General features: G+C 41.1%; 2 protein-coding genes across 4 annotated transcripts in view; one reads left to right on the top strand and one right to left on the bottom strand.

Annotated features, from left to right (window-relative positions):
* med17 (mediator complex subunit 17) overlaps positions 1-14,584 on the top strand; it is a 30,621-nt gene extending 16,037 nt beyond the window's left edge. For both annotated transcript variants that reach the window (XM_079609075.1, XM_079609074.1), the window contains 6 exons: positions 784-914; positions 2,565-2,749; positions 4,081-4,218; positions 12,696-12,813; positions 12,917-13,076; positions 14,170-14,584. In XM_079609075.1, coding sequence (XP_079465201.1) covers positions 784-914; positions 2,565-2,749; positions 4,081-4,218; positions 12,696-12,813; positions 12,917-13,076; positions 14,170-14,378 — 941 coding nt within the window. In that variant the 3' untranslated portion in view covers positions 14,379-14,584. The remainder of the gene's footprint in view (positions 1-783; positions 915-2,564; positions 2,750-4,080; positions 4,219-12,695; positions 12,814-12,916; positions 13,077-14,169) is intronic.
* A 127-nt stretch (positions 14,585-14,711) lies between these two features.
* Positions 14,712-22,669, bottom strand: vstm5 (V-set and transmembrane domain containing 5). Of its 2 annotated transcripts, XM_079609077.1 has the most exons (5): positions 22,361-22,642; positions 20,702-20,836; positions 19,118-19,444; positions 18,524-18,667; positions 14,712-15,952 (listed from the first exon to the last, which is right to left on the bottom strand). In XM_079609077.1, exons 3-5 carry the CDS (start codon positions 19,260-19,262, stop codon positions 15,921-15,923), a joined length of 321 nt encoding a protein of 106 aa, XP_079465203.1. In that variant the 5' UTR covers positions 19,263-19,444; positions 20,702-20,836; positions 22,361-22,642; the 3' UTR covers positions 14,712-15,920. The 2 variants fall into 2 exon arrangements, with proteins under 2 accessions (XP_079465203.1, XP_079465202.1); XM_079609076.1 differs by lacking the exon at positions 20,702-20,836 and having other exon boundaries at positions 22,361-22,669.
* Positions 22,670-27,735: the final 5,066 nt, after the last annotated feature.

Genomic DNA, 27,735 nt, shown 5'->3' with positions numbered 1-27,735 from the left:
TTGTCCCTCTTTGGCTAATGTATTTTCAAGATGGAGGCGCAACATGGCTTCCGCCATTCGAGCAGCTCACCCGTATCTATTATAAATGGCAGATTCTACGCTTACGAGAATACTGGATTAGTTAGAAGTAATTATTCATTAATTAGTACATATAATTTTGAAAGAACAAATTTTTTTTTGCTAAGAATCAACTTAAAAAATGACACCGTGTAGCTTTAAGGAGAGACGAGGTGTATTCTCCCTGCTGAGGGGATGTGATCAAAGCCTGGAGTGGAGCAAAAGCACTTCCTCTCTGCACTCGAAGCGTTCTGTGATCACTCCGCTCCCGGTCCTCTCCGGGTTTTCCGGTCCCGCTCACGGAAAAACTGCTCCGTGTTCACTCCATTTTAAAAGTTAACTGTGAAAAAGTGAAAAACATGTTGTGTGTCTCTGTCTCTGAATAGCGCAGACGTGCGGCTCCGTTTCCGCGTTCATTGCATCGCGCGCTGTTACCATCAAGCCGGCGTAAACTAGTGTTTTCCTTGATGCGTCGCCACAGCCAATCACCAGCACTTGATTTGGTCACATCACACATGCTGCATGACTTTGACCAGATTAACCCCTCAAGTATCGACACTTGGAACCGAACAACAAGAATTTCTTTGATACTCAATGGTACCCGGCCCTAGTTATATAGCATGTGTTCACACCACCTCCGTTCTAGAATAACAATACATATAAAAGAACGGCAAAGTTCTATTATTTTTATTTCTACTGTAACTGTGTGTGTGTGTGTGTGTTCAGGTCTGCAGCTGTCCATCTCTCTCTGCCATTCCACTGGAGAAAAGAAAAACCAGAGAGCTTCACCGGACAAGAGCAAACCAGACGACCACCTGTATGTGTTAGAGCACAACCTCCACCAGCTCATACGAGAGGTACACACACACACACACACACACACCCCTGTATGTGTTAGAGCACAACCTCCACCAGCTCATACGAGAGGTACACACACACACACACACACACACACACACCCCTGTATGTGTTAGAGCAAAACCTCCACCAGCTCATACGAGAGGTACACACACACACACACACACACACACACACACACACCTGTATGTGTTAGAGCACAACCTCCACCAGCTCATACGAGAGGTACACACACACACACACACACACACACACACACCTGTATGTGTTAGAGCACAACCTCCACCAGCTCATACGAGAGGTACACACACACACACACACACACACACACACACCTGTATGTGTTAGAGCACAACCTCCACCAGCTCATACGAGAGGTACACACACACACACACACACACACCTGTATGTGTTAGAGCACAACCTCCACCAGCTCATACGAGAGGTACACACACACACACACACACACACACACACACACACACACACACACACACACACACCTGTATGTGTTAGAGCACAACCTCCACCAGCTCATATGAGAGGTACACACACACACACACACACACACCTGTATGTGTTAGAGCACAACCTCCACCAGCTCATACGAGAGGTACACACACACACACACACACACACACACACACCTGTATGTGTTAGAGCACAACCTCCACCAGCTCATACGAGAGGTACACACACACACACACACACACACCTGTATGTGTTAGAGCACAACCTCCACCAGCTCATACGAGAGGTACACACACACACACACACACACACACACCTGTATGTGTTAGAGCACAACCTCCACCAGCTCATACGAGAGGTACACACACACACACACACACACACACACACCTGTATGTGTTAGAGCACAACCTCCACCAGCTCATACGAGAGGTACACACACACACACACACACACACACACACACACACACACACACACACCTGTATGTGTTAGAGCACAACCTCCACCAGCTCATACGAGAGGTACACACGCACACACACACACCTGTATGTGTTTGAGCACAACCTCCACCAGCTCATACGAGAGGTACACACACACACACACACACACACACACACACACCTGTATGTGTTAGAGCACAACCTCCACCAGCTCATACGAGAGACACACACACACACACACACACACACACACACACACACCTGTATGTGTTAGAGCACAACCTCCACCAGCTCATACGAGAGACACACACACACACACACACACACACACACACACACACACACCTGTATGTGTTAGAGCACAACCTCCACCAGCTCATACGAGAGACACACACACACACACACACACACACACACACACACACCTGTATGTGTTAGAGCACAACCTCCACCAGCTCATACGAGAGGTACACACACACACACACACACACACACACACACACACACACACACACACACACACACACACCCCTGTATGTGTTAGAGCACAACCTCCACCAGCTCATACGAGAGGTACACACACACACACACACACACACACACCTGTATGTGTTAGAGCACAACCTCCACCAGCTCATACGAGAGGTACACACACACACACACACACACACACACACACACACACACCAGAGACAGCCGCTTGCGTCACCGAGTCTGAGGTGTGTGTTGCTGTAGTTCCACAAGCAGACGCTGAGTTCGGTGGTGATGCCTCACCCGGCCAGCGCCCCGTTCAGCCACAAGCGCCTGCGGATGGCGGGACCCATGGCCTACGACAAGGCTGAGATCAGCTCTCTGCAGCAGAGCGAAGGACTCCTGGAGAAGATCATCAAACAGGCCAAACACATCTTCCTGAGGAGCAGGTGCGCCACACACACACACACACACACACACACAGAAGTGTGTGTGACTACCTCTTTTCCTCAGTACGGATCATCTAGAAATCATATTTGAATACAGTGTAGTCCCTAAAACCGCCACCAGTTACGCCATGGAAGGCCACATATAAACGGAGAAACTGTGTCTGTAAAGTTCTACAAACTAAGTAGGTGTGCTTTGATGTCTGGATATTTTCTGGGATTTTGGCTATAATGACAATTACAACATTTTCACAGCTGAGTGTGTTTTTATGCTGGTTCGTGGACGGACGACTCTCAGCTTTTCATGTCCTTTATGTTCTGTACAGAATATATGTTTCTAACCCTATTAGATGTATGCGTCATCTTTGTCAAATTCTTACATTTAATTAATAAATTCGATTTATTGGACACATTCAATTCATTGACGCATTATCAATCATTATCAATCCATTTTTGCACTGCATAGATGGATTTACACATGTGACTTTTAGCTTCTCGATAATGTCAGATCACACATCATGTGTTAAATGAACAATTACAATAGTGTCGTATAGGGCTGAGGATCGATTCAGATGTTCACATTCAAATTCGATTTCCGATTCGACTCAATGAATATAGATTTAATACAAATCCTATATTTATTTATTTTTAAACGGTGAACATAAGTTTACGAGTGGTTAATTAATAAAAAGAAACAGAGCCACAAACCTGTATAGTAAACTCTTTTTATTTTAGGTACTCTTGGGTACATTAAAACCCAACTTCAAATGCATATACGGATTACAATAGACAGGATTTTGATGCAAGATGAAAAATTGATGCTGAAAATTAGAGAAGTCAGAACAGTCGAAAGCCTTGATCAATCAGGATCAGGTTATTTTATGTTAGGGTTAAAACTAACATAAAATCTCACAGCATTCACTGTAACATGGAGGCTGCAAGCCTATGATACTGGCTTTTGGGTGATAGGTGTAAATAAATATGGAAAAAATCGATTTTTGGCCTTTGAGAATCGATTTTGAATCGACCACATTTAAAAAATCGATTAATCGAAAAATCTAATTTTTTTGCCCAGCCCTAGTATCGTAGGGACACCCCTAGAGAACCGCATACATATTAGTCTGATAAACATCACAAAAAGTAACACTTAAAGAAGCTGTGCGTCCAAAATACTGTTTATTTTTATTTTATTTTTTATTTTATTTATATGGGCATGACTTCACATACATTTATTTGTTGCGTAACTTTCACTGATCATCAAGTGTTTAAATTGTAATATGTGGATCAAAGGTTTTGACCTCTGAAAAGCATCTTTTTGTCCTTGTTTCTTTCAGGACGGCTCGAACCATCGACAGTCTGGCCAGTCGTATAGAAGACCCTCAGATCCAGGCTCACTGGTCCAACATCAATGACGTGTATGAATCCAGCGTCAAAGTGCTCATCACCTCTCAAGGATACGAGCAGATCTGCAAGTACGACTAGATTACGTTGACTCAAACACATTAACGGCAGTGGCAGAGAATGCAGGCCTCGTTCATTAAAAACACCCATGACTGAGGCTGATTTGCAGCACACACCTTTGCACTGGTGTTCAGTAGTTTCCACTGGTTTGAGTGGACAGACTTCTCCCCTTTCCCACCAGAATTGGTTCGAAATGGAGCCTGTCGTGTTTCCACAGACGTGAGGAACGAACGTTACGTTGCTATGTGTTGTTCAGCTGACTTTAGCCAGTCTAAGATCAAAGCGCTTCCGGGAGTTTTGTTCTGTTTTGCTGTTCACAATACGGGAGTGATTCTAGTGAACCGGAAGCTCACATAAACCCCCGGTACCCTCACCTGTCCTTTTTGGAGATAAATTGAAACTGAAAACTTTGATTCACTCGCTCTCTCGCACACCGGGTCTCTCTTGCGTGCAGTTTTACACATTTAGATATAAACAGGGTTCGTACAAGGTACTTGAATTTGACGTTTTTTAAATTGAAGTCCTGGAAAACAGCCATATTTATGAAAAGGTCCAAATTATTGAAAGACAATATATGTGAAAGTAGTTTAATTTTATTGATAAAACAATCTTTTCACAAATTCAACGCTGCAACCCATCTCTGGAATGGATATAGAGCCATTGTGCATGGCTATGAGCTTGATATTGTTCATAAATATCCAAGTATGGGATACATCTTTCCTTCAGGTCAATCATATATTCATGGGAGAAAAAAAATCAGTTTAAAGGGATACTTCATTTAGCATTAAGCTTTGTATCAGTAGAAAGCCAGTATTATTTTCGAATTACCGTGCTCCCCCCTGCCTCATATCCCCCTGAGATGTATTTTTAGTCTGGAAAAAATCCTCATATGACGCAAAAATCGCCCATAGAGGGATCTCACTCACAGAATGTACAAATAGTGTCAGCCATCTTTTAGTTGGAAGCTAAGCTAACAGGCTCTTGTTCTGTGCAGAAAGCTGAGTAGTAGCGGTTACCATCCTCTTTTTCCCGGACATGTCCAGCCGTCGAGATCGTCCAAAATGTCCGGGATTCGGCTTTTGCTTTCTGCAGTTGTCATTCATTGTTTACATGCACAGCTTTTGTTTCCATCTAACTGAACTCATGCCGATTGGTGAATCTGAATGTAGTGTTTACATGAACGCTAAACAAGTGATCGGTTAATGTGCGTTTTAACATTGCTAAGAAAATTCCCGCTCCTCCTTGAGAGATACGAGACCAGTGCGTCTCACAGGTGCCGCTCATCAGTAATCACGCCACCGGCCTCGCGCCGTTCTCCCGCGGCCGTCAGTCTTGTCCCGCTCGCCACAGTAAACATGATGAATGGCGACTGTAGAACGCAAAAGCCGAATCCCCATTTTGGGCGACATCAAAATACCGGGCAGACTCGTCACGGAGTCTCGCTAGTAGCATAGCCTTGTTGTTTAACTGCGATCTCTTACCGGTAGGCGTGGCCTCCTAGGGCAGCGAAGCAAGTGCATTCTGGGAGTTGTTGTCTTTCAGCCCTATAAGCCAAAAATAAATTTTCTGGCTTTTCTCAGGCTTGAAGGCTCCAAATTAGGGGTGTGCCGGTTTCAGAATTGGTGATGACGGTTATGATGTGAGTCAAATGTGACGGTTCGTAACATAACCGTCGTTTTTTTTTTTTAAATCCTTAAAAAAAAAAAAAGCAATGAACATGCTTTGTTTTTAATAAATCACACACACACTAAACAAATCCTTTTAAAAACGTAGGCTGCTTAAATTATATAAGAGCTGCATAAAAATGAATGAGTAGGCCTAAATTACAAATGATAAAATCTACATACCTTTATCAAAGAAAAAAAAAGTCGAACAACGATTGTTGTGATAATACCTTAATTAAACTAACTAAATACAGGAAACAAAAAAAGTGCAATGACATTTTAAATTCCTAATCTTTTTCGACTTCAAAGTTCCGTGACAGGAACACCAACATGTTCACTTTACTCGGTTTTAGTGACGATCTGACAGGGGTGGCTAAACACTCGCTCTGATGCTGTGCTTGTAGCACAAATACACATGTATTTACGTGCCAATTTTGCTAAGAGCGGATAGCGTGTGTCTCCCCACCATGCTAGTGGATTAGCCGTAGAGTCAATTGGTTCTTCTTGGAGATAGCGGGTTAACTCCGTGTCAGCGCGCGCTCTGATCGGTAAAGGGGCAGATATTTCAGACCTCCGTTTATTAGGGAGATCTCCAAGATTTCTCAAAGCCGCACCCGTCTAGAAAGGATGTAGCAAAGATATTTAATGCTAATGCATGAGGCATAGGCATAGTTTCATTCATTTACGATGAGATGCGCTCTAGTTCACAACGCAATGCAAGTGAACGCGGCGCGCCGGCGCCTCAATGTCACGGTTATTATATTGTCTGCTATATTATTAAATACATGCAATTGGTTGATGAAACATTTATTAAAATTAAGGTACAATTTGTACAAAACGAAATTCGCTTTAAGGAAAGGCTTACAAAGCAAAACTTATATGAAGTGGTAAAAATCATTTCTGACGATTTACAAAACAAAACTTCATTAACCCTTGTGCATTGTTCAAATTCCCATCCTTTCGTTATGTTCGTGGCTGAAAACAGCCACTACTTTAAACTGCTGTAAAAATTGATCAGATAAATATTTTTTTGCCATTTTTTTTGCATAAATCTATTAATCAACATCAGTCCTGTTCAAAACTACTAAATGTTTAAAAAAAAAATCAAGATTTTAACTCTTTAATTGCCAAATTCATAAATTATGTCACTGATTTGGGAGGGGGAAAAACACAAAATTACTTATTTTCAATATAAAATGTGATTGTGGACTGGATTTTTTTTTACCTTTTATCACAGTCTTAGACATGTCAAAGATTAGAAACAACATTGGTTTTGATGCATTGTTAGTTTTTGTGCAGCATCAGATTTTAACTTTTTCTCCCTCATTTACTGTTCGTGGCTGTTTTTGCCCCATTGACTTCCATTATAACCACATTTTTTGATTGCAAAGCCATGACACCATAAAATCATGCATTTTTGATTGTTGGTGGTTTTCCCTGTTGGGAAGAGGTAAAATTTGTAATTTTTACTGTTGATAACCAGGTGGCACCATTAACCCTTTATATAGGCCTGTGCAAAAAAAAGCTTAGTTTCTGGCTTTTACATGGAGTTATATGGAGTATAATAGCATAATAAAGTGTGTGTGTGTGTGTGTGTGTGTGTGTGTGTGTGTGTGTGTGTGTGTGTGTGTGTGTGTGTGTGTGTGTGTGTGTGTGTGTGTGTGTGTGTGTGTGTGTGAGAGAGAGAGAGAGAGAGAGAACTCACCTTGATGCGTCTGAGAAAATCAAAATATGCACTACATGGAGTAAACAAAAACAAAGTAAGTGTATTTATGCATCTGCCTTTTGATAATGAGAAATGCAGACTAAACAAAAACTAAGCAAGGGGATTTGAACACTTGCATGCAAGCCTGCTGGTCATTTGATGGTGAGAAGAGCAGGCAACATGAGAAAGGGCTTGACTTGTAGTGAAGTTCTAGAGATGATCATGCAGCCTGACCCCTCCAGCGAGCGGCAGGATGTATCGTCTTCTCCCTCTGACACCACAGACTCAGGAGAGGCAGATCCTGATTTGGATGTGGCACCCTCATCATCCTCTCTAGCTTCCACTGAAGGGGAGGAGGATTCGGAGGATCCTGGGTCTGGGTGGATTGGGAGAAACGGCGAAGTGTGGTTTTCCACCAACGCGGAGACAACTCCCTTTCTTCAGCCTGCCAGAGGCGTGACTCCAGGGCCGACGCGCTATGCCATCGCGAGGGGCCATAACATCGATTCTGTGTTCAATCTGTTTTTTACGGGCGCCGCACAATGAGAAACTGGACCGGGGTGGACTCCACAGATCTCCGTGCATACATGGGGCTACTGATTTTGGCCGGCGTCTACAGGTCCAGAGGGGAGTCCACACGTTGCCTGTGGGATGATCGTAGTGGTCGTGCGATTTTTAGAGCCACCATGTCACTCTCAAGATTCAAGAAATCAGCAGAGCTCTGCGTTTTGGAGGTTGGTCATGCTGACAATGAGGTCAATCATCTCGTCGGCCCTGGAGTCACGCCTCTGGCAGGCTGAAGAAAGGGAGTTGTCTCCGCGTTGGTGGAAAACCACACTTCGCCGTTTCTCCCAATCCACCCAGAACCAGGATCCTCCGAATCCTCCTCGCCTTCAGTGGAAGCTAGAGAGGATGATGAGGGTGCCACATCCAAATCAGGATCTGCCTCTCCTGAGTCTGTGGTGTCAGAGGGAGAAGACGATACATCCTGCCGCTCGCTGGAGGGGTCAGGCTGCATAATCATCTCTAAAACTTCACTGCAAGTCAAGCCCTTTCTCATGTTGCCTGCTCTTCTCACCATCAAATGACCAGCAGGCTTGCATGCAAGTGTTCAAATCCACTTGCTTAGTTTTTGTTTAGTCTGCATTTCTCATTATCAAAAGGCAGATGCATAAATACACTTACTTTGTTTTTGTTTACTCCATGTAGTGCATATTTTGATTTTCTCAGACGCATCAAGGTGAGTTCTCTCTCTCTCTCTCTCTCTCACACACACACACACACACACACACACACACACACACACACACACACACACACACACACACACACTTTATTATGCTATTATACTCCATATGACTCCATGTAAAAGCCAGAAACTAAGCTTTTTTTTGCACAGGCCTATATAAAGGGTTAATGGTGCCACCTGGTTATCAACAGTAAAAATTACAAATTTTACCTCTTCCCAACAGGGAAAACCACCAACAATCAAAAATGCATGATTATATGGTGTCATGGCTTTGCAATCAAAAAATGTGGTTATAATGGAAGTCAATGGGGCAAAAACAGCCACGAACAGTAAATGAGGGAGAAAAAGTTAAAATCTGATGCTGCACAAAAACTAACAATGCATCAAAACCAATGTTGTTTCTAATCTTTGACATGTCCAAGACTGTGATAAAAGGTAAAAAAAAATCCAGTCCACAATCACATTTTATATTGAAAATAAGTAATTTTGTGTTTTTTCCCCTCCCAAATCAGTGTCATAATTTATGAATTTGGCAATTAAAGAGTTAAAATCTTGATTTTTTAAAAAACATTTAGTAGTTTTGAACAGGACTGATGTTGATTAATAGATTTATGCAAAAAAAATGGCAAAAAAATATTTATCTGATCAATTTTTACAGCAGTTTAAAGTAGTGGCTGTTTTCAGCCACGAACATAACGAAAGGGTAGTGAATTTGCCCAGAGTGTACTGTTAAGTTTTTGAAAATTTTCAAAGCATTTTCCTAAAATATGTGTAAAAATAAGCTTTGTCACCAAAAATCATTCCATTTGCTGAAACACGGAAAAAGTTATGGCCAAAATAAGACTCAAAAATACCCCATAGTGGCTGAAAACAGCCCCAACAGCACATAAGGGTTAAGTGGTAAAAACCATGTCTCCCGATGTATTGCGCATATTATGATGCTATCTAAAAAATTATAATTTTTTTTTTTTTTTTTTTTATGTTTGTAAAAAATATTTTAATAACACGGTTTTGGCGGTTATAGAGTTCTAATGACGGTGTTTAACTATAACCGTCGGTCTCACGGTTATATACTAACCGTCACACCCCTACTCCAAATTCAAAAATAATTTCACATTTCTACTACATAAATGACCCATTTTAAATACACATTCATCTTTACAGAGGTGAAGTATCCCTTTAAATAAGTAAAGCTGTATCTTTGTCAGTATTCATTCAATGGTTAAATTTACCGCAGTCATTGCATGTGCTGCACTTTATTTGTACCATTTTGTTTTATTAGTTTATTTTTGTCTATCTGTTTACCTTTTTAGAATTTGAAAGATAATAAAGTCCTGGATTTCATTTGACAGTGCCTTTACGAACCCAGTAGTGCAATGTTTTTACATTGTGTTCAACCGGTCCTCTGTTTGAGACGGCACGTTTTTAGGGCTGGAACTGAACCGATCTTTCTGACATGAGCTAGACGGACATCTGACTATAGCCTAGTGACTGCTGTACTATAGTAACCACAGTATTATGCTCCTCGTGTTGTTAGGTGCAAACCTGCGTTCTGTGCGTTTACTAAAAAGTAAAAACATTGTGAAATTGGACAAACAGTGAAACTGAAGCGCTTCTCCTCATCCAGGTAAATGAACACAACGGCTCAGCGTTAAAAGGACATTTTGATTGACATCACAGTGTAGGGCTGCTCGATTATGGCAAAAATCACAATCATGATTCTTTTTGGTCAATATTAAATTCACAGTTATTTAACATGATTATTAGTTATTATTATTATTATTTCACGAGTCATTTTAAATATCAGTGAAATTTCACAATTATCGATGATAAAATCAACACTAGGTTAACTGATGTTAGAAAAAGGTCCTCAAAAAAATTACAGAAGTTAACGGGCAGCAATACAATAAGAACAAAGAAACTTATTACAAACAAAACGGACAAATGCATACAAAAGAATGAAAATGCTAATTAAATAGTGTTTTTCAGGAAGATGTATTCAGATAAAAATGTAATAATTAAATGTAAAACACTGCAGTGTCTACTGTCCACATTAAATATAGATGAATCCTTACTAAAGCTACTTGTTCTTCAGGTAAGATCAGTGAGTGATTCTCCTTTGTCATTTGTTGTTTATCATTGACAGACAGGTTTATTAGGCTGCTGTCGCTTCAAAAGAGCGGATGCACGGATCCAATATACTGATACACGCACGTTTCTTTCTCAGCTGTGTATGTTTACTGAACACATAGCCCACTGTGTTTACGTGAATACTCTTCAAAAAGGTGTTTTTACATTTTTGTGTGTACGCGTTTAGCCGCGTATCCAAAGCCCATTTTCTTACCCACTTTCGGCTTCATCTCGGAGCAGAAATCCGCCTGGGGAACGGTCTCTTTTGCGGCTTAATGCGCTGTAAATAACTCTGTTTAATATCAGTTTAGCAACAGTGGACCGCATTTACAACACACTTATTTGGATGTTAAGTTTGGGCTTTTAGGGAGGAACGAAGCGCACCGCTGTGAAGGAAAGGAGGACAGAATGGGGAACAATAATCGCTTTACCTTGATAATCTTTTCACAATCATCGGAAGCCAAATTCGAAATCTAAAATCTATTACGAATAATCACACAGCCACATCACAGAGTTTAAAGGTATGTTGGTTTACAGTCAAAGAGCCAGAACCAGAATTGATCAATTTACTATAATTCTGACTCTTGTCTAAATGTAAGAAGTTTTACTCCGGATAGTTTGCAGTTTCATCAACAGAAGGCAGTTAAGAAGATCTACAGTTAAGAAGATCACAGCAGTTTTACCCCTCACCAAGGTCTAAGCTACGTCCTTGCTTCAGATTGAGAAATTGGCTGAGAAGTAGATAAACATGGTAATTTCCACACATTTACAGATAGACTGAGGCATATCTCCATCGATTATGCAGCTGACGCTCGGACCCTGGAGTGACCTTACAAGTCGCATATTTGTATTGATGGTCCAAACTCAGTCAATCTTCAATAATGCCAGTGGTTCCTTAACCTGTGACCAAAAAGACTAACACACACACACACACCGACACACAGCTTGTCCAAAGGTTGGATTTGGCCAGGCTCTAACTATAAACAGGAGAGTTGTCTCAAAACATCAAGATAATGCGTTCTTTCTCTCAAGGAGAGAACACTCCAGTCTAACTGGAAAGCAAGGCTTTGACTGAGAAATGGACCCTTAAACTATAGACTTCATTGACCCTTGTGTTCTAGTTGTCAGAGTACCCTAGAAAAGCAGATGTATGTATTGACACATGTTGAAGACCTTTCTCAAACACAAAACATCTTTCCATACTTCATTTCTGGAAGCTAAATGAGCAAGCACTGTTACTGCCTTCAGATATCAAATACAGATATTAGAGAATACATGGAAAACTTCTATAACAAAGTAAAATCTCACAAGCCTAGAGAAGTCATGTGATGTTTAGAAGGATAAATATTGATTAATACCTTGATTATAATCCCTCGTTACACATTGAAGCAGCAGTTTGTTCCAGAATCCACAGCTGTCAGTGCCGATGTGTGAATGCTGTTTAACCGGTAAACAGACGGGACACTGTTGCTCGTGTGAACGGCACAAAGGTCAATCTGGTAATTGTACGTTAATTTACCGGGTTTAATGTGTGGAAGGTGCTTATGATGGCACCTAGTTGGAGGATATTAAACACATTTGATATTTGAGCAACAGTGATCATAAAACCATGAAATGAGTCTAGCATAAATAGCATTTTCTGCACAGTTTTAGAAATAGTTTACTCACACATTTGTTCTGCTCCGGTTTCCCTCTGATTAGTTAATACTAGCACTCAGTTGTGTGTGTGTGTGTGTGCAGGTCGATCCAGCTGCAGCTGAACATCGGTGTGGAGCAGATCCGAGTGGTGCACCGGGACGGCCGCGTCATCACGCTGTCACACCAGGAGCAGGAGCTGCAGGACTTCCTGCTGTCACAGGTGCTCGCGCTCACGTTTGAGGACGCACAAGCTCTTCGTGCGGCGCTAATCATCTGTGTGTGTGTGTGTGTGTGTGTGTGTGTGTGTGTGTGTGTGTGTGCAGATGTCGCAGCATCAGGTTCATGCAGTGCAGCAGCTGGCTAAAGTCATGGGCTGGCACGTGTTGAGTTTCAGTAATCACGTGGGCCTCGGCCCCATCGAGAGCATCGGGAACGCCTCCGCCATCACGGTCGCGTCTCCCAACGGAGAGTACGCCATCTCAGGTGCACAAACAACACACATCTACACATGCAGTGCTCTGGGTTCAGTGCAGCTCCGGTACACCCATGAACACAGTGTTTACAGTAATAGAAACCAAGAGGATTTTAAAACTACTGTTGTCATATGTACCGATTTAGGTACCAAGTCGGTACTGACATTTTTTTAAATGTTATGGTACCAGCATTTCCCTCTTAGCATTTTGAGCGCTGTTGAACGGGTTCTTAAACACCTCTGATTGGCCATTACGTTCATGCGCTCAACGTGTATGTCTGTGATTGGCCATTGTGTTCACTCTCAAAATACATGCCTGTGATTGGCCATTGTGTTCACTCTCAAAATACATGCCTGTGATTGGCCATTGTGTTCACTCTCAAAATACATGTCTGTGATTGGCCATTGTGTTCTCTCTCAACATATATGTCTGTGATTGGCCATTGTGTTCACTCTCAACATATATGTCTGTGATTGGCCATTGTGTTCTCTCTCAACATATATGTCTGTGATTGGCCATTGTGTTCACTCTCAACATATATGTCTGTGATTGGCCATTGTGTTCTCTCTCAACATATATGTCTGTGATTGGCCATTGTGTTCACTCTCGACGTGCGTGCGTGCGTGCGTTTGAAGCCAGGAATGGTAAGAGAACATCATGCTTGGTACTTTATTCCAAACCTTCAAGACAAAAGTTGTTTCTCGCGCCGAAAGTTTAAATCCTGTCTGGCTAGTGCGCTTCTCGTAATGTTTACTCATTATTTCATTAGGCGGAGAGAAGACACTCTTGTGGCTGTTTGAACACATGAGCATTTACTCTACGAATGTGTTTTCTGCTAGATCTGGAAGTGGTTAAAAGTGGACAAGCTCAAAACACTTTAGACCCCGTTTACACCTGTATTTAGCGTCGTCCACTTGTGATCCAAATGATCAAAACGCATCTTAATACCAGATGTAAACAGGGCCATTAAAAAGTTGCTTTTACCTCTTCTTTTTTTTAATCCTATGGCAAAAACAAGCTTGCACACAGATGCTGTAGGAGGAGTTAAAGTGTAACCCTGTGCTTGAGTGTGTAGCTCATGTCTCCTGTCTGTCGGCCTGTAGTGCGCAACGGTCCCGAGAGCGGCTGTAAGGTGCTGGTCCAGTTCCCGCGCAGTCAAGCCAAAGAGCTGCCCAAGAGTGACGTGGTGCAGGACGGCAAGTGGACCCACCTGAGGGGTCCTTACAAGGAGGTGCACTGGGGCCGCATGGAGGGACGAAACTTCGTTTATAAGATGGAGCTGCTAATGGCCGCACTGACACCGTGTCCCTGAAGCGCATCGCTTGTTGCCTCTTCTCTCTCGGTCTCACACTCCTTTGACATGTTGCTTTTCCCCGATTGCTCACGCTGTGAGATCTCATCTGTAAATGACTCCTGAAGTGCTCTTGAGCTTCAAGCATGGAGTTGACAAGACATTTTTCTAAGAAAAGGCCAACGATGGCCAAAACACTTGTTGGAAATAAAACATTTGTACTTAAAGCTATGCAGTTTTCTTTTGTTGTTATAACAAGTTTGTACAAGCAGAGTGATTCTTCTATACACAGGAAATATAGAGTTAGAAAAGATCAAATTAGACGAATAAAAGATCAAGCAAAGTATAACCAGTGCAGGAAATCATCATTATGCAAAGATGTTTATTTTAAAGCTTTTGAATCTAAAAGGTCAGGCCTGTTTTGGTCAAAAATCTGGGAAAATCAGGGGATTTTTATATTAAATATATGTTTGTGATTTTGCCATTTGTTAGATGTTGCTAAATAGTAATCGTCACATTGAGCCACATTTACATCTATTAGACATTTGCACACTAAAACATATAACGGAGTAAATCTGTTAGGATTGGTTCCTGACACAGATGGAAATTAGCACTAGCAATATCAAATAATTGTTAAAAACCCCCTATCCTGTTAAGAAAAAAACCCTCAAGACACAAATATTCCTGCAACAGCAATACAGCATGTTTGCCTGTTTATTGCACACACACACACACACACACACACATATATGTATATATACCGTATATGGTTTTTTTTCCGCATTAATCTACATTCCATACAACATAATGACAGCAAAAAAATTCTGTGACAACTTTGCAAATTTTTTAAAAAGGAAAAACTGATATAAGTATTTAAACCCTTAAGCTAAAGAGGCTCACCGCCATCATACCACTTTTCCGTCCTCCCCAGATCTGTCTTGACACAACCCTGTCTCTGAGCTCTACAGGACGGTATTTTGACCTCATGGCTTGCTTTTTTCTCTGATATGCATTGTCAGCTGTCAGACCTTTTATTGAGAGGTGTGTGCCTTTCCGAATCATACCTATTCAACTGAATTTGCACAGGTTAAGTGTAGTAACGTCTACAAGTAAAATTGGAAAGCTGAGCTAAATTTAAGAAGTGTCTCAGAAAAGGGTATGAATACTTATGCAATGTAATTATTTCACATTTAATCCTTTAGCAGACACATTTATCCAAAGCGATTTCAGTTTTTAATTTTTAATACATTTGCAAAGTTGTCACAAATCTGTTGTTTTGCTTTGTCACTGTGGTGTGTATGCGGTGTAGATTGATGTGAAAAAATGTAAAGTAGATTAACATAAGGCAGAAATAAATGAAGTGGTGTGAATACTTTTGCAATATATATGCATCATTTTCTGTTTCTGGACCGGACTTTCGAGATCTGCCACACCGACTGAACAATCATCTGGGACTTTAGAGAGAAACTGGTTGTAGCGGATGTGAAGTTCTTCACTCAGCTCGTCCTCTTCATCTCAAACACGTTCATGGGCGACTCCGAGATCGTTGGCTGTTTGCTTTTGTCACAGTGGCTGTAGTTCGGTCTCCGTGTGCTCTGTGTGCACAGTACAAAAACAGAGGTTCATTTCAGTTGCATTTTAATATTACATCTTACAGAAAATATGTAAACCGCAAAAATGCTCGATAAACTTTCATATTCTGCTAAACACTCTTTCTGATGGAACAAATTATCTGATCCTTTTCTCTTTCGTCCTGTTAGTGTGTGTGTGATCTAATCCAATACCCCAGATGTGAATGAAATATCAAAAATATATGTGCTTACCTCATTGAGACACCTAGGGCGTCTTATAAGCATTTCTGTGGGACTTGAGGTGCAACCAAGACAGCGACGTACGTAGTCAACAAAGTACGAAACTTCATATTGAATTGGTAATTTCGCAGTTAAGTTGGCATTTCCAAGGCGATGGGTTTGTTTCTCTTTTACAGTGGATCTCAACCTTTTTTTTTTACTTTTAAAGTATCCCCATTGTCCACAATAATATTTGAAGCCCCCTGTGTCAAACCCTAGCGCCGCCAACAGCTCAGAGTTTCACTAATTGTTTGTGCTAATAACTTTTGAACAGTATTGCATGGTGACAAATTTTTATTTGGTTTTGCGTTGAAATTGTTCAGTTTTCGCCTGCTTAGATTTTGTCATTTTGAGTTGAACTTACTGACGAACTCCTTTACCATTTATTGGATCTTCACCAAATTTGTCTCACATAATCTCTAGATGCTGGGCTAAAACTCGTTCCCTTAAAAGGTTTTGATAGACCATGGGTGGCTATAGACTCAATCAGCTCCCTAGTTCAGTAGTCAGCGCACTGATCAGGGAGTCGGCCATTTTAGAATCTGCTGCATCAGTCTCTCTTGACCAGTTAACTTCACTTTTGTTCAGGACGGCATCATTTGTAATACAATACAATCAAGAGACTTGGCGCCATAGCACGTCAGATCGTGCCTAAATGGGCGTGGCCTAAGCCTATAAAGGGAGCCCATATGATCAGGAAAATCAGGTTAAATCGACTGAAGCGACAATCCTGACAGATGCAATAGTGCGGCAGGCTACGCAATACTTGTTCCCTTACTCTCAGGGAACCAAGGTTACGTTAGTAACCGAGTACGTTCCCTTTCGAGAACGGTCACTTCGTATTGCATAGCTAATACGCAGTGGGGACACAATGTAAAACGCCGCACCAAGCATCTGGCTGTACAGCTGGAGCCTAGGAACTCTATCACACACCTAATCATCATACTGAGAGAACCCGGGCCTGAAGGCAAGGAGCCTTCAGATTATAAAATCTGACAAATGTGGACAGCGAGGACCAACCGGCCGCACCACAAATGTCCTGAATTGGCACATCTCTGTCTGGACCAAGCCCACGAAGAGGCCATGCCTCTCGTAGAATGACCTGGCCCACAGAGGCGTATGCTAGACAGATGGCGTCCACTATCTATCTGGACAGTCTCTGCTTCGTTCATCCTTCTAGCTCCTTTGAGGAAATGAACAATGAGGTAATTTTTCCCCAGTGACTGGCCAGCCACAGGAGCATGGTAAGCCACCATGGCTGCCACATACACTTTGAGCGTGAACGGGGAGCGACCCGCATCCAATAGCTCTTGCAGGAAGGAGAGTGCAACTGACACTTCGCATGACTGGGGCTCGATGTCCCTGGCTGAACACCAGCCAGTGAATATTGACCACTTCAGAGCATAGAGGCGTCTGGTAGACAGTGGATGCCTCAGGGTTCGGGCCAGTCTCGTCCATAGTCTGGAGAAGCTTGGCCTGAAACACTTGTAACACCGCCATGGTGTGTAAAGCCGATGCAGCCTGACCGGAAGCAGAAAAAGCGCGTCCAGCGAGGGCTGAAGTGTTTCGGCAGGGCTTCGAGGGGTGTACCGCTCTAGATCTGCAGCCAGCAGCAGTGGGCGGGCATAGATGGGCGGCGACTGCTTCCACGAGCTGTGGTAGCTTCTCATAACCTTTTTTCACTGCGTCGTCGACAGAGGAGCGCGTAGCGGAAGCTCTCGTGCGTGCTGAGTATGGCGCACTCCATGACTTAGCGAGTTCCTCCTGGACCTCGGGGAAGAAGGGAGCAGGCTTGTGACGGGGGGCCTGCTGGTGCCGTCTCGAAAGAGAGCTAGCCGCGTCCGCAGTGTTGAGATGGGCGTACTCTCGCAGTGAGAGCAGGCCGCGGCAGAGAGTGGATCTTGAGCGTGGGCGGGTCCCAGGCACGTGGTGCACTCCAGCAGGCTAACCTAATCTGCACGAGAGGCGAGGCATTTGGAACAACGCTCGCAATTTGCTCTTTTGTGAACTGAGTGTTGCAGTGGCGAACACAACAGTAGCAGAAAAGGATATAATAGCGTTTCTCGCCGGATGGCCTCAGGAGAACAGCGACAGAAGAGGAGCGTCTTCAGGGAGTCAAAGGCGCTGTCCGGTGTATAGCAGGCTAACTCTAGCTGAAAAGGCTTGTTTCCACGGCCGACATGAAGAGTCACTGAAGGAGTAAAATCTGATTTTCCTGGCCATATGGGCTCCCTTTATAGGCTTTATAAGCCACTTAAAATAAAAGATTCTGCTACATAATTTTAAAGGTAAATTACAGTAAATGTAGCTTGTTACCTGGTAAGCATCTCCTTTGTATCCAGGCTTTTATGAAGCGGTACAGTTTATTCAAGAGCCACATACACAGCATTAGAATAGCAGCCAGGGTCGCCAGCACAATGACGAACACAACCAAGAACTGTATGTCCTCGTGCAGCACCTCTGAAACATGTAGCATTTGTTCAATGCAAAAATAGGAAAGTTATATTAAACTGTTGTGCCAGTGGACATTTGTGCTTTATATCAAAAACTCTGTAAAATATGTGCAAGCTGATATATACGAGACTGCAGAGACCCAGTACATTGCAGAATTACAAACATGGTAGACTATATCTGTGACAGTGACATTTAACATTCATTCCAGCCAGTGTTTGGGGTAACAAGTAATGTGTGTTACATATTCAAATGACTTTTTGGAAGTAACCAGCAATGTGTTTTTTAATTTTTTTATTATGATTACATTACTTTTCTAATTATTTACTTTATTTACTGGTAAAAACAATTGAACACTGTTCAATTCAACTGGATAATCAGCGTCTGATGCCAGACTACTTTCCAAAGTACAGCATAAGCTGGTGCAACTGAAGGACATATAACTGTAAAGCTACTCACCAGTTACACTCAATACCAGACCCATATCTTTGCTGTTACCAGACATTTCTGTCACAGTGATGGTGTAATAGCCGGAGTCTTGGAGACGTAGGTTGGATATGCTTAGAGAACCGTTGGGATGCGTTTGCACTCTTCCCTTGTACATTTGCGTGACATTCGCAGAGCCACCGAGGATCCAAGCTGCGATCCATTGCTGTCTGCTTACAGAACTGAACGTCCATCTGACTGTTGGAGTCCCGATGCATGTGATGTCCACGGAGAAAAGTGCACTTCCCTGAACTGGTGCCGTGACGGTGTTCCCCGACACCTGAATGGTAATCGCCTGAGCTTCAGAGAGAGTAGACGGAGGAGAAGTGTTAAAATACTTTCTTTTATCAGTTTATCAGTCAGTCCTTTTACATGCACACAAGAAAGCTGGTTATTGCGAGAAATCAACCCAGAGAGCATATAGTTCGGCCCAGATCAGGCCCACGCAGTGGTGTAGTCTAGTTTTTGGTAGTGAGCATACTGTGATCCTTTTATTTTGGTGGGTTGTAGACATTTGAGTTTCTGTGTGTTTTAATAAACTATTATTATTATTAGGCCTACTTGAAGTGTACTCCACTGTGCAATAGTAATATATTTGTTATAGTTTCTAAAGTTATACCGAACTTTTATTTTGACAGGCTGTCGTAAAAACATTACAGTTTCTGTCTGTATATGATACGAATGAATGACGATAGTTTTATCAAATGAAATGGGGAAATTCTCGGGAATTGACTCTAATAGCAGCTCTGCGATGAAGTGCACATGTGTAGCAACCCGCTGTAGTGGAGGACACATTGAGCGCTCCTTCCCAGAGACACGTAGAACAATTGCAATCTCTTTGAACTAATACGAGCGAGTCGTTCGAATGGCGAAAGCCATGTTGCGTCTCCATCTTGAAAATACATTAGCCAAAGAGGGACATACCTGGAAATTCAAGCTTCGCCTTTCGCGTTTTTACTCTCAGCAGCACCGTGACCAATGCGAGCGGAGATTACTCGCGACTGCCGGCTGATAATACGGCCAACGGGCTAAAATGTAATATTCAGTTGGTAGTTATATACAATTTCACCGCTAGATTGATGTAAATCCTACACAGTGTAGCTTTAAATGGATATACGGAAATCCTTGGCCTTTCCTAGTGGGTATGTGACGTATACCTGCGTATCACGTAGACTACACCACTGGGCCCACATCCACATGGATTCCACACGGTCCAGATGTGGGCCGGATCTGTTGCTGTCTGGGAATCTGAGATGCAAAAGCAGCAAATTTCCATACACTGCAATAATTGCTTTTCTTACTTAGTATTTTTGTCTTGCTTCCAAATATCTTTATTTTTAGATATTTGGACTGGAAACAAGACAAAAATACTAAGTAAGAAAAGCATTTTTTGCAGTGTAAAATACCAACTCTGTGACTCTGTATTGCTCTGTTAGTCTGATGAGACTGCATAAATTGCTTCAAAAATGTTCTGACCAGAAAGACATTCATAAAAATAAAAAAGGTCATTTATTTGATCTTTATTATTAGGCACACATTAGGCCCTCGCGGTCTTACTCTTCAATCTTCATCCAAGTCCACACTTTATTGGCTTAAAGCCGATTTGTCTTTTGGAGTTTATGGTGAACGTCTGCTGCGGAGCATCTAGCATCGAGGATGTATAGCGCCGTAAAAGGGGGCATTTGATGAAACCTAAAATGACAAATAAAGTCCTGCATATGTAACGGCTATTATAAGACGGTGAGTGTACATGCTGTGTGCCATGTGGGATTGGCCCAATAACTGCAAATATGTTAATAAAACAACATCGGTGTCTAAATTAATTCACCCTAAAATTTTAATTATGTCATTATTTACTTACCCTGAATGCTAAAATATAATATTTTGAATAATGTAAATCTGCAGAGTCTGAATTATAAATCACCTCAAGTTCATTAATTTAGTCCAAAAGAGATCTGTCCCCCTAGACTGATCCTAGTTTTTCCCAAGTGTTTTTTCCTCCATTTCTGTCACAGGGTTTCTTGCCACTGTCACAAAATATGAACTGACTCGAGCTGAATAATGACACTATTGCAGAGCTGCTTTACATCAGAATCTCAATTAGTCTCTTATTTGATGAAGTTTGCATCATTCATTCTGCTATTTCCTTTGTTTTATTACTGTGAAGCTGTACTGTAAAAATGTTTGTATAAAGTGGTATAGGAATAAAGGTGCCTTGATTTAACACTTGCCAAAATATCCCCAAACAACAGTGTGTCTATAACACAGTGGCTGATTTCCTGGTGAAGCTCCTCGGTAGGATTCCTTAGGGAAAGAACATCAGAGGATGAAAACCTCCAGCAGACGTCCAGTCATGTGCCTGTCCTTTCCCAGTGAGTTAATAATTACCCCCCTTCAAACCAAAACAAGTTAGTGGAGTTCATGGTATGATAAACCGGAGCCTTTTAGAAGTAGCTGCTGTAATCTTTCTCTTATCACTGCTAAAATGACCCACTTTAAAACATTACTGTCCAGTCCTAACTTCACAACTGCCATGTTGTTTTACTGCTTCTACACTGTCCATTCCTGTTCCTACACATTTCCAAATGAAACTATGCTCTGAAACAGTGTCTTCAAGTAAATTAGCCGTGAAGTGACAGGAAAGTGAAGAATGAGGTTGTAAACAGGATTGGCTAGCCTGACTCATTCACTCCTGACACAGAATCCTGTCCTTCGGTATTCAGCTCAACTGCGAGTTACATACGTGGCAGGTGTTGTTGTTTTAGCCATGTTCAGCTCAAAAGCAACATCTAGACTTGTTATACAGTGTGATATTACATGAAAATGCCAAATATTACATCTTCAGTTTTAGACAGGATTGTTACATGTTATTATAGCGATTGTGCAGGATTGGAGTGAAATTCTGTGTTTAATGTTAGAAAGTTTTGTTTGAACACATGCATAGCAAAAATACCTGAACGATTGAAACAAAGGCAATGTAATCATACTATTATAATTCTTAACATGCGTTCACCTCTTCTGGAATCATAAAATATACACACATGTTTATCTATTTGGGTAAATTAAGACATAATATAGACATCTATTCTTTTCTATATGATGTGAATTATAATGACTACACACTAATTAAACTCTAACCCTAAAAAATATATACTTTCGTCCCCAAAGCATATCTATAACTAATACAAACACATAAGTAGACACACATATACTTACTGTAATGGCAGAGACAGAAGATAAGAGATAGTATGTGTGCGTTCTGAGACAAACATATCCATGCAGGCCTCATTAGACTGATTCCTCCATATATTTAAAATACAAGTTACATGTGATTGTCTATGTCAAAACTCTAGACTTTCACCGTCTTTCTCTGCTATCCTTTCTGTTTGCTGCATGCTTCCTTATGCCAGTCTTTGCGTGTCCATATTTTCTTTGTTGTTTTCCCTTTCCCTTCCTCTTTCAGTATTTGCTCCCTTTTGCTCTTTTTCCTGTCTGTCTGATCTGTTCATTCAACAAGTCTTATCCACTTCCAGACGAAACTGATCAGACCGGTTCAACAGCCAGTGAAAACACACACACACACACACACACACACACACACACACACACACACACACACACACACACACACACACACACACACACACACACACACACACACACACACACACACACACACACACACTTTGGAATGGAACCTCAGCATTCTGCTTACTGCACAGTAAGTTTCTTTTTAGCATGTTGTTACTGAAAATGTATTTGAACAGTATTGATTGAATACAATCCTTCATGGCCTGGCTCCTCCACCTCTTAGTGAGCTTCTGAGTTTAAGGTCCAACACCAGTCGCCTCACTAGAGGAACATCTAGAGGAGACTGTGTCATTTCATTCAGGAAAACTGCGTTTGGTCAGTCAGCCTTCTCTATTAAAGCTTCAAAAGAATGGAACAACATTCCAACACCAATCAGAGAAATCAATAGTTATCATGTATTCCACTCATCATTAAAACGTTGGCTCCTTAGCAATTAAACATGCCAGCACTGAACTTCCACCGCTGCCTTCTTGAGTCATCTTGCATGTTCTTCTTATTTAATTTCGAAACTGCTGCATTTTAATGTTTACTCTCCCTTTTAAGCTTTGTATTATAACTGACTAAAGTTATTGACTGTCTTTTAATACTGATTCTAGTTGTTTCATGAACTGCTGCTTGTGCTCTTATGTCCTGTCGCCTCCAGCTGTATTCCCACTTAAGCTCTGTAGCACATGAACTCTTTGTTGCATGTTTGTTTTGGTGTCTTATTTCTGCTGCTGCAGCAAATGTAATGTTTATTGTATTTTGCCATGTGATAATCAACTTGTTTTACCTATTACCTATTTCCAGGATGCCTATTGTACATCTGGCCTAGGACTACAGATGAAAAATAGCCTTTTGGCTAACTCTGGCATATTTTACAGTTGAGCTGTTATGTTAATATGCACTGTCCTTGCAAATAAATAAATAAATAAAATAAATTCATCATCGTAATTCTGAAGGATTATCTCTTGCTCCTGCAAGGAAAAATATATCGCTCTCGCTCTATCCATATCGAACGCGATTGGTTTTTCGGTGCCAACGTCACTTTGGTATGTGCAGGCGCTCGTGGAGTAATCATAGCTTAACCTTTATGCCTCATTATATATTTTACGACGTTGAGTGCATTAAGGGACAAAAATGTCCACTCTAAACACTGCCATAAAATAATTATATAGTTTAAAGGGCACCTATTATGACATTTAAAATGTTCCTAATATTGTTGTGGGAGTCCCCAACAACAGTTTTACATGCATGCAATGACAAAAAACACTTTTGTTTTCGTATAATATGCATTTATTTTTACCTGATTTGCTCACCGACTCCCAAATGATTCGTTCAACGACTCACTTTTCAAACCCCTCCTTTGCGCGACGCTAATCTGCGTTGATTGGTCAGATGACCCAGCAGTGTTTACAGACAGAGATAATACTTATTTTTAACACGGAGTACAATGATGCTTTTATCAATTAAATTGTGTTATAATAATGATTATAGTCCACTGCTTTATAGTTTGTAGTAAAAAACGAAAAATAAGATAAATAATTTAATGTTATTAGCGATAGCCCAGAGTTCATATTGTAAAAGCACAATCAGTCTTTGTTTGCGTTAGCCCGATGCATAAACATAACGTTTTTACACACAAAAAATGCAGATTTACGTTACTACGAGGTATTACTCTATTCTTTAGACAACTCCGAAAACAACGACAAACACTTCACATCTCAATACAATTGTCATTGAAGACCTAGAAGCTAAACGGTGCTTAGCCTACACAACAAACAAAATAATTATTAAGCATGCTACATAAAATATAAAAGCAAAAATTATTAATAACACTTACAGGTTGTGATACGGAGGAGGAAGCTGATGCAAATACACTTGGAACTGAACCTTCCTTCAATATTCCTTCCTTAGAATCCAAGTTTGATTGCATTTAAAAAGCAATCGTCTTCAAAATGGTGCGAACAAAGCACAAGGCTCGGACTATACTTCTGTGGTATAGTGAATTGTAGCCACTTAGTCTTCAAATGCTCCTCCTTGGGCAGATGAAAAAAGTTGTCTTTTGTGTCGCACTTCAGAACACAGCGTCTCGTCGCCCTGATGTTTCCCTGCTGGCCTTGGAGCGCAATAAGGGGGCGTATCGTATTCAAATAACTTGACAAGTTGACGTCATCTAGTCAGAGAAAAAGCTTCGGTCTTCTAACGATTCATAAAAATGACTCAGAGTCGACTCTTACTTTTGAAAGACAATAACTTTATATACGGTGCACTTTCATATTTCAAACTTTGCAGGATGTTTTTGTTCACTTAGATCTATGTTACACACTACATGAAAGGTAAATTTCAAAATTCCATAATAGGTGCCCTTTAGAAAAATTCCACTTTCACTGAGTTAAATATTTTAACCAACATCAGTCCTGAAAATAACTACCAAATATTTATTTAATTTTCAGAATTTTAACCCCTTAAATGCCATTTGTTTACATGATGCCACTGTTTTTATCGATGGGAAAAACATAAAAAAATTAAAAACAATTGTGTACTACATGCTAGGTGGATTTCTTGGTAGGGAATTATCACAGCCTGTTATATGTCCATGATTAGCAGCAACATTGATTTTTACGCATTTTTATTTTTTGTGTTATGTCAGATAAAATAAAAAAATTACACTTAGCGCATTAAGGACCAAAAATGGTCACATATTAAACACTGCCTAAAACATTATATATTATTATTATTTTCTACTTTTACGAAGTTCGATCTTTTAACCAGCATCAGTCCTCATCATAACTACCAAATATTCATTTAATTTCAGGATTTTAACCCTTTAAATTCCAGTTTTGGTGATGATAACATCCATTTGTATAAGAGGAAAAAACACAAAAATGCAATTATTTTCCATACACTAAATGCAAAGAGAAAACTTTAGCTTTGGATTATCACAGTCTTGAATATGTCAAAATCTGTAAATGCACCAGAAATAATGTTGCCCCTAATCTTTGTGTTATGTCAGATTTAAAAAAAAAATCACACTTAGCGCGTTAAGGACCAAAAATGGTCACATATTAAACACTGCCTAAAACATTATATTATTATTATTTTCTACTTTTACTGAGTTAAATATTTTAACCAGCATCAGTCCTCATCATAACTGCCAAATATTTATTTAATTTCAGGATTTTAACCCTTTAAATTCCAGTTTTGGTGACGATACCATCAATTTGTATAAGAGTAAAAAACACAAAAATGTAATTATTTTCCATACACTAAATGCAAAGGGAAAACCTTGGCTTTGGATTATCACAGTCTTGAATATAACAAAGATTAACAGCAAAATTATTTTTGGTGCATTTTTATTTTTTGTGCTATGTCAGATTTTTTCCAAAATCACACATAGCGCGTTAAGGACAAAGTTGATCCTATTTAAACCCATTAAAATAAAAACATTTAAACCCACTGTCATAATATCATAAAATCATAATTTCTATTCAAATATCCTGTCATGACCAAGCCTTGGGGTAAAATATTTACTTTTTACTGTTTTCCACCAGTTGGTTAGCCTGGCTAACGTGGAACCACACGTTCATTTTCTCGTATTTGAGGCGTGGTTTACGAATGCCCAGAGCCGTTTATTGGGCGCTACGAAGGTCTATCAAATGCGCCTGTACGTAGCCCATAGCCAATTGTTTCAATTATACCAGATGACGTATGTAGAGCGACAGAAATTCGACAAGGAAGAAGACGATGGGTCATAGATTTATGTGTACACGATGGTGTTCAGCGACTATTGCCGTTTGTCCAAGACAAACATGAGGGTAGAAGGTAAATCTGCAGTGCACATGTTGATATAAACAAACTGCTTATGTGTGTCGCATAGACGTCGTCATCGCCCTGCTGCTCCCTCCCCGTTCTGTGATTGGTCCCCTCGCTGAGGCGAAAATCTAGTCCATGGTATCCAGGCTTAGCCTGGTAATACCAAACTCTGCTACTTCGCTTTGCTTCATAGACAGAGTCTGGTCATTGAAAAGTGTTTTCTTTATCGCGGGGGGCGCTCGTCTGAAGTATAAAATCATTGGTTACCTGTAAGCCAATCACATAACGTTTGGTTATGACGTGTGTTATGCGCCAGCTCAGCAGCATCGAACTGCCACTGTAAACACATTATAAATAATGCGAAAACGAAACCATCGAGAGAAATACCAGAGTGAACATACGGTCGTTTTCGATTTCACCAATCTCAAACTCGGCACTTAGCGTCTACGTCACGGCTCTCAGCCCGCCCTCTGTTCGTTGATTGGCCGGCTGTTTTCAGGCCGGAGGAAAACTGAGAGACATGTCGATGTCTCAGACTAAGTACAGAAGCGAAATGAAATTGAGCGGAAGTACGAAGTCTGACGTAGTCAGGCTAATCCAGGCTGCCTAGCAGCGTGAGTAAAATCGAGCTGTGCGCAAGGCAGCATGGGGAAACCCAGGCTACCAGTTGGTACCATTTTTCATATAATTGACATAATGCAAACATCTACAGTATTGAAAACATTTTACTAGGTGACTATAACCTGTGCCTGTCTCCCTACACATCAAAATTTGCTCTAGAAAGAAAGCAAAACTACAAGATCACAATGAACATGAATTTTTATTTTTCTAAATTCTATTGCACACACACACACACATACACGCCTACACACACATCCTACACCACCGACACACACACACACAGAGAGAGGGAGAGAGAGAGAGTATAGACAGAAAGGGTCAAATATGACCTTCAGGATATTATGATTTTTGTCACTCGCCTAAACACCATGTAATATATTTAGGCCCTACACACACACACACACACACTTTTGTCAACGCAGACACACATTGCTCTCAGACATCCACACATACTCAGAAACATCATTTTAGATCATTGAGCCATTCAAATGCTTCATAACTCCTTCAATAGTGCCCCTAGTGGAAACCAGGAAAATAACGTGCATTTCCCCCCATAGGGAATACCTATGTAGTGACGTCATCTG

This window comes from Phoxinus phoxinus, assembly GCF_949152265.1.
Source record: "Phoxinus phoxinus genome assembly, chromosome: 4".
Lineage (NCBI taxonomy): Eukaryota > Metazoa > Chordata > Actinopteri > Cypriniformes > Leuciscidae > Phoxinus > Phoxinus phoxinus.
The sequence above is the reverse complement of the archived record's forward strand: the minus strand, read 5'-3'. Positions and strand labels throughout refer to the sequence as shown.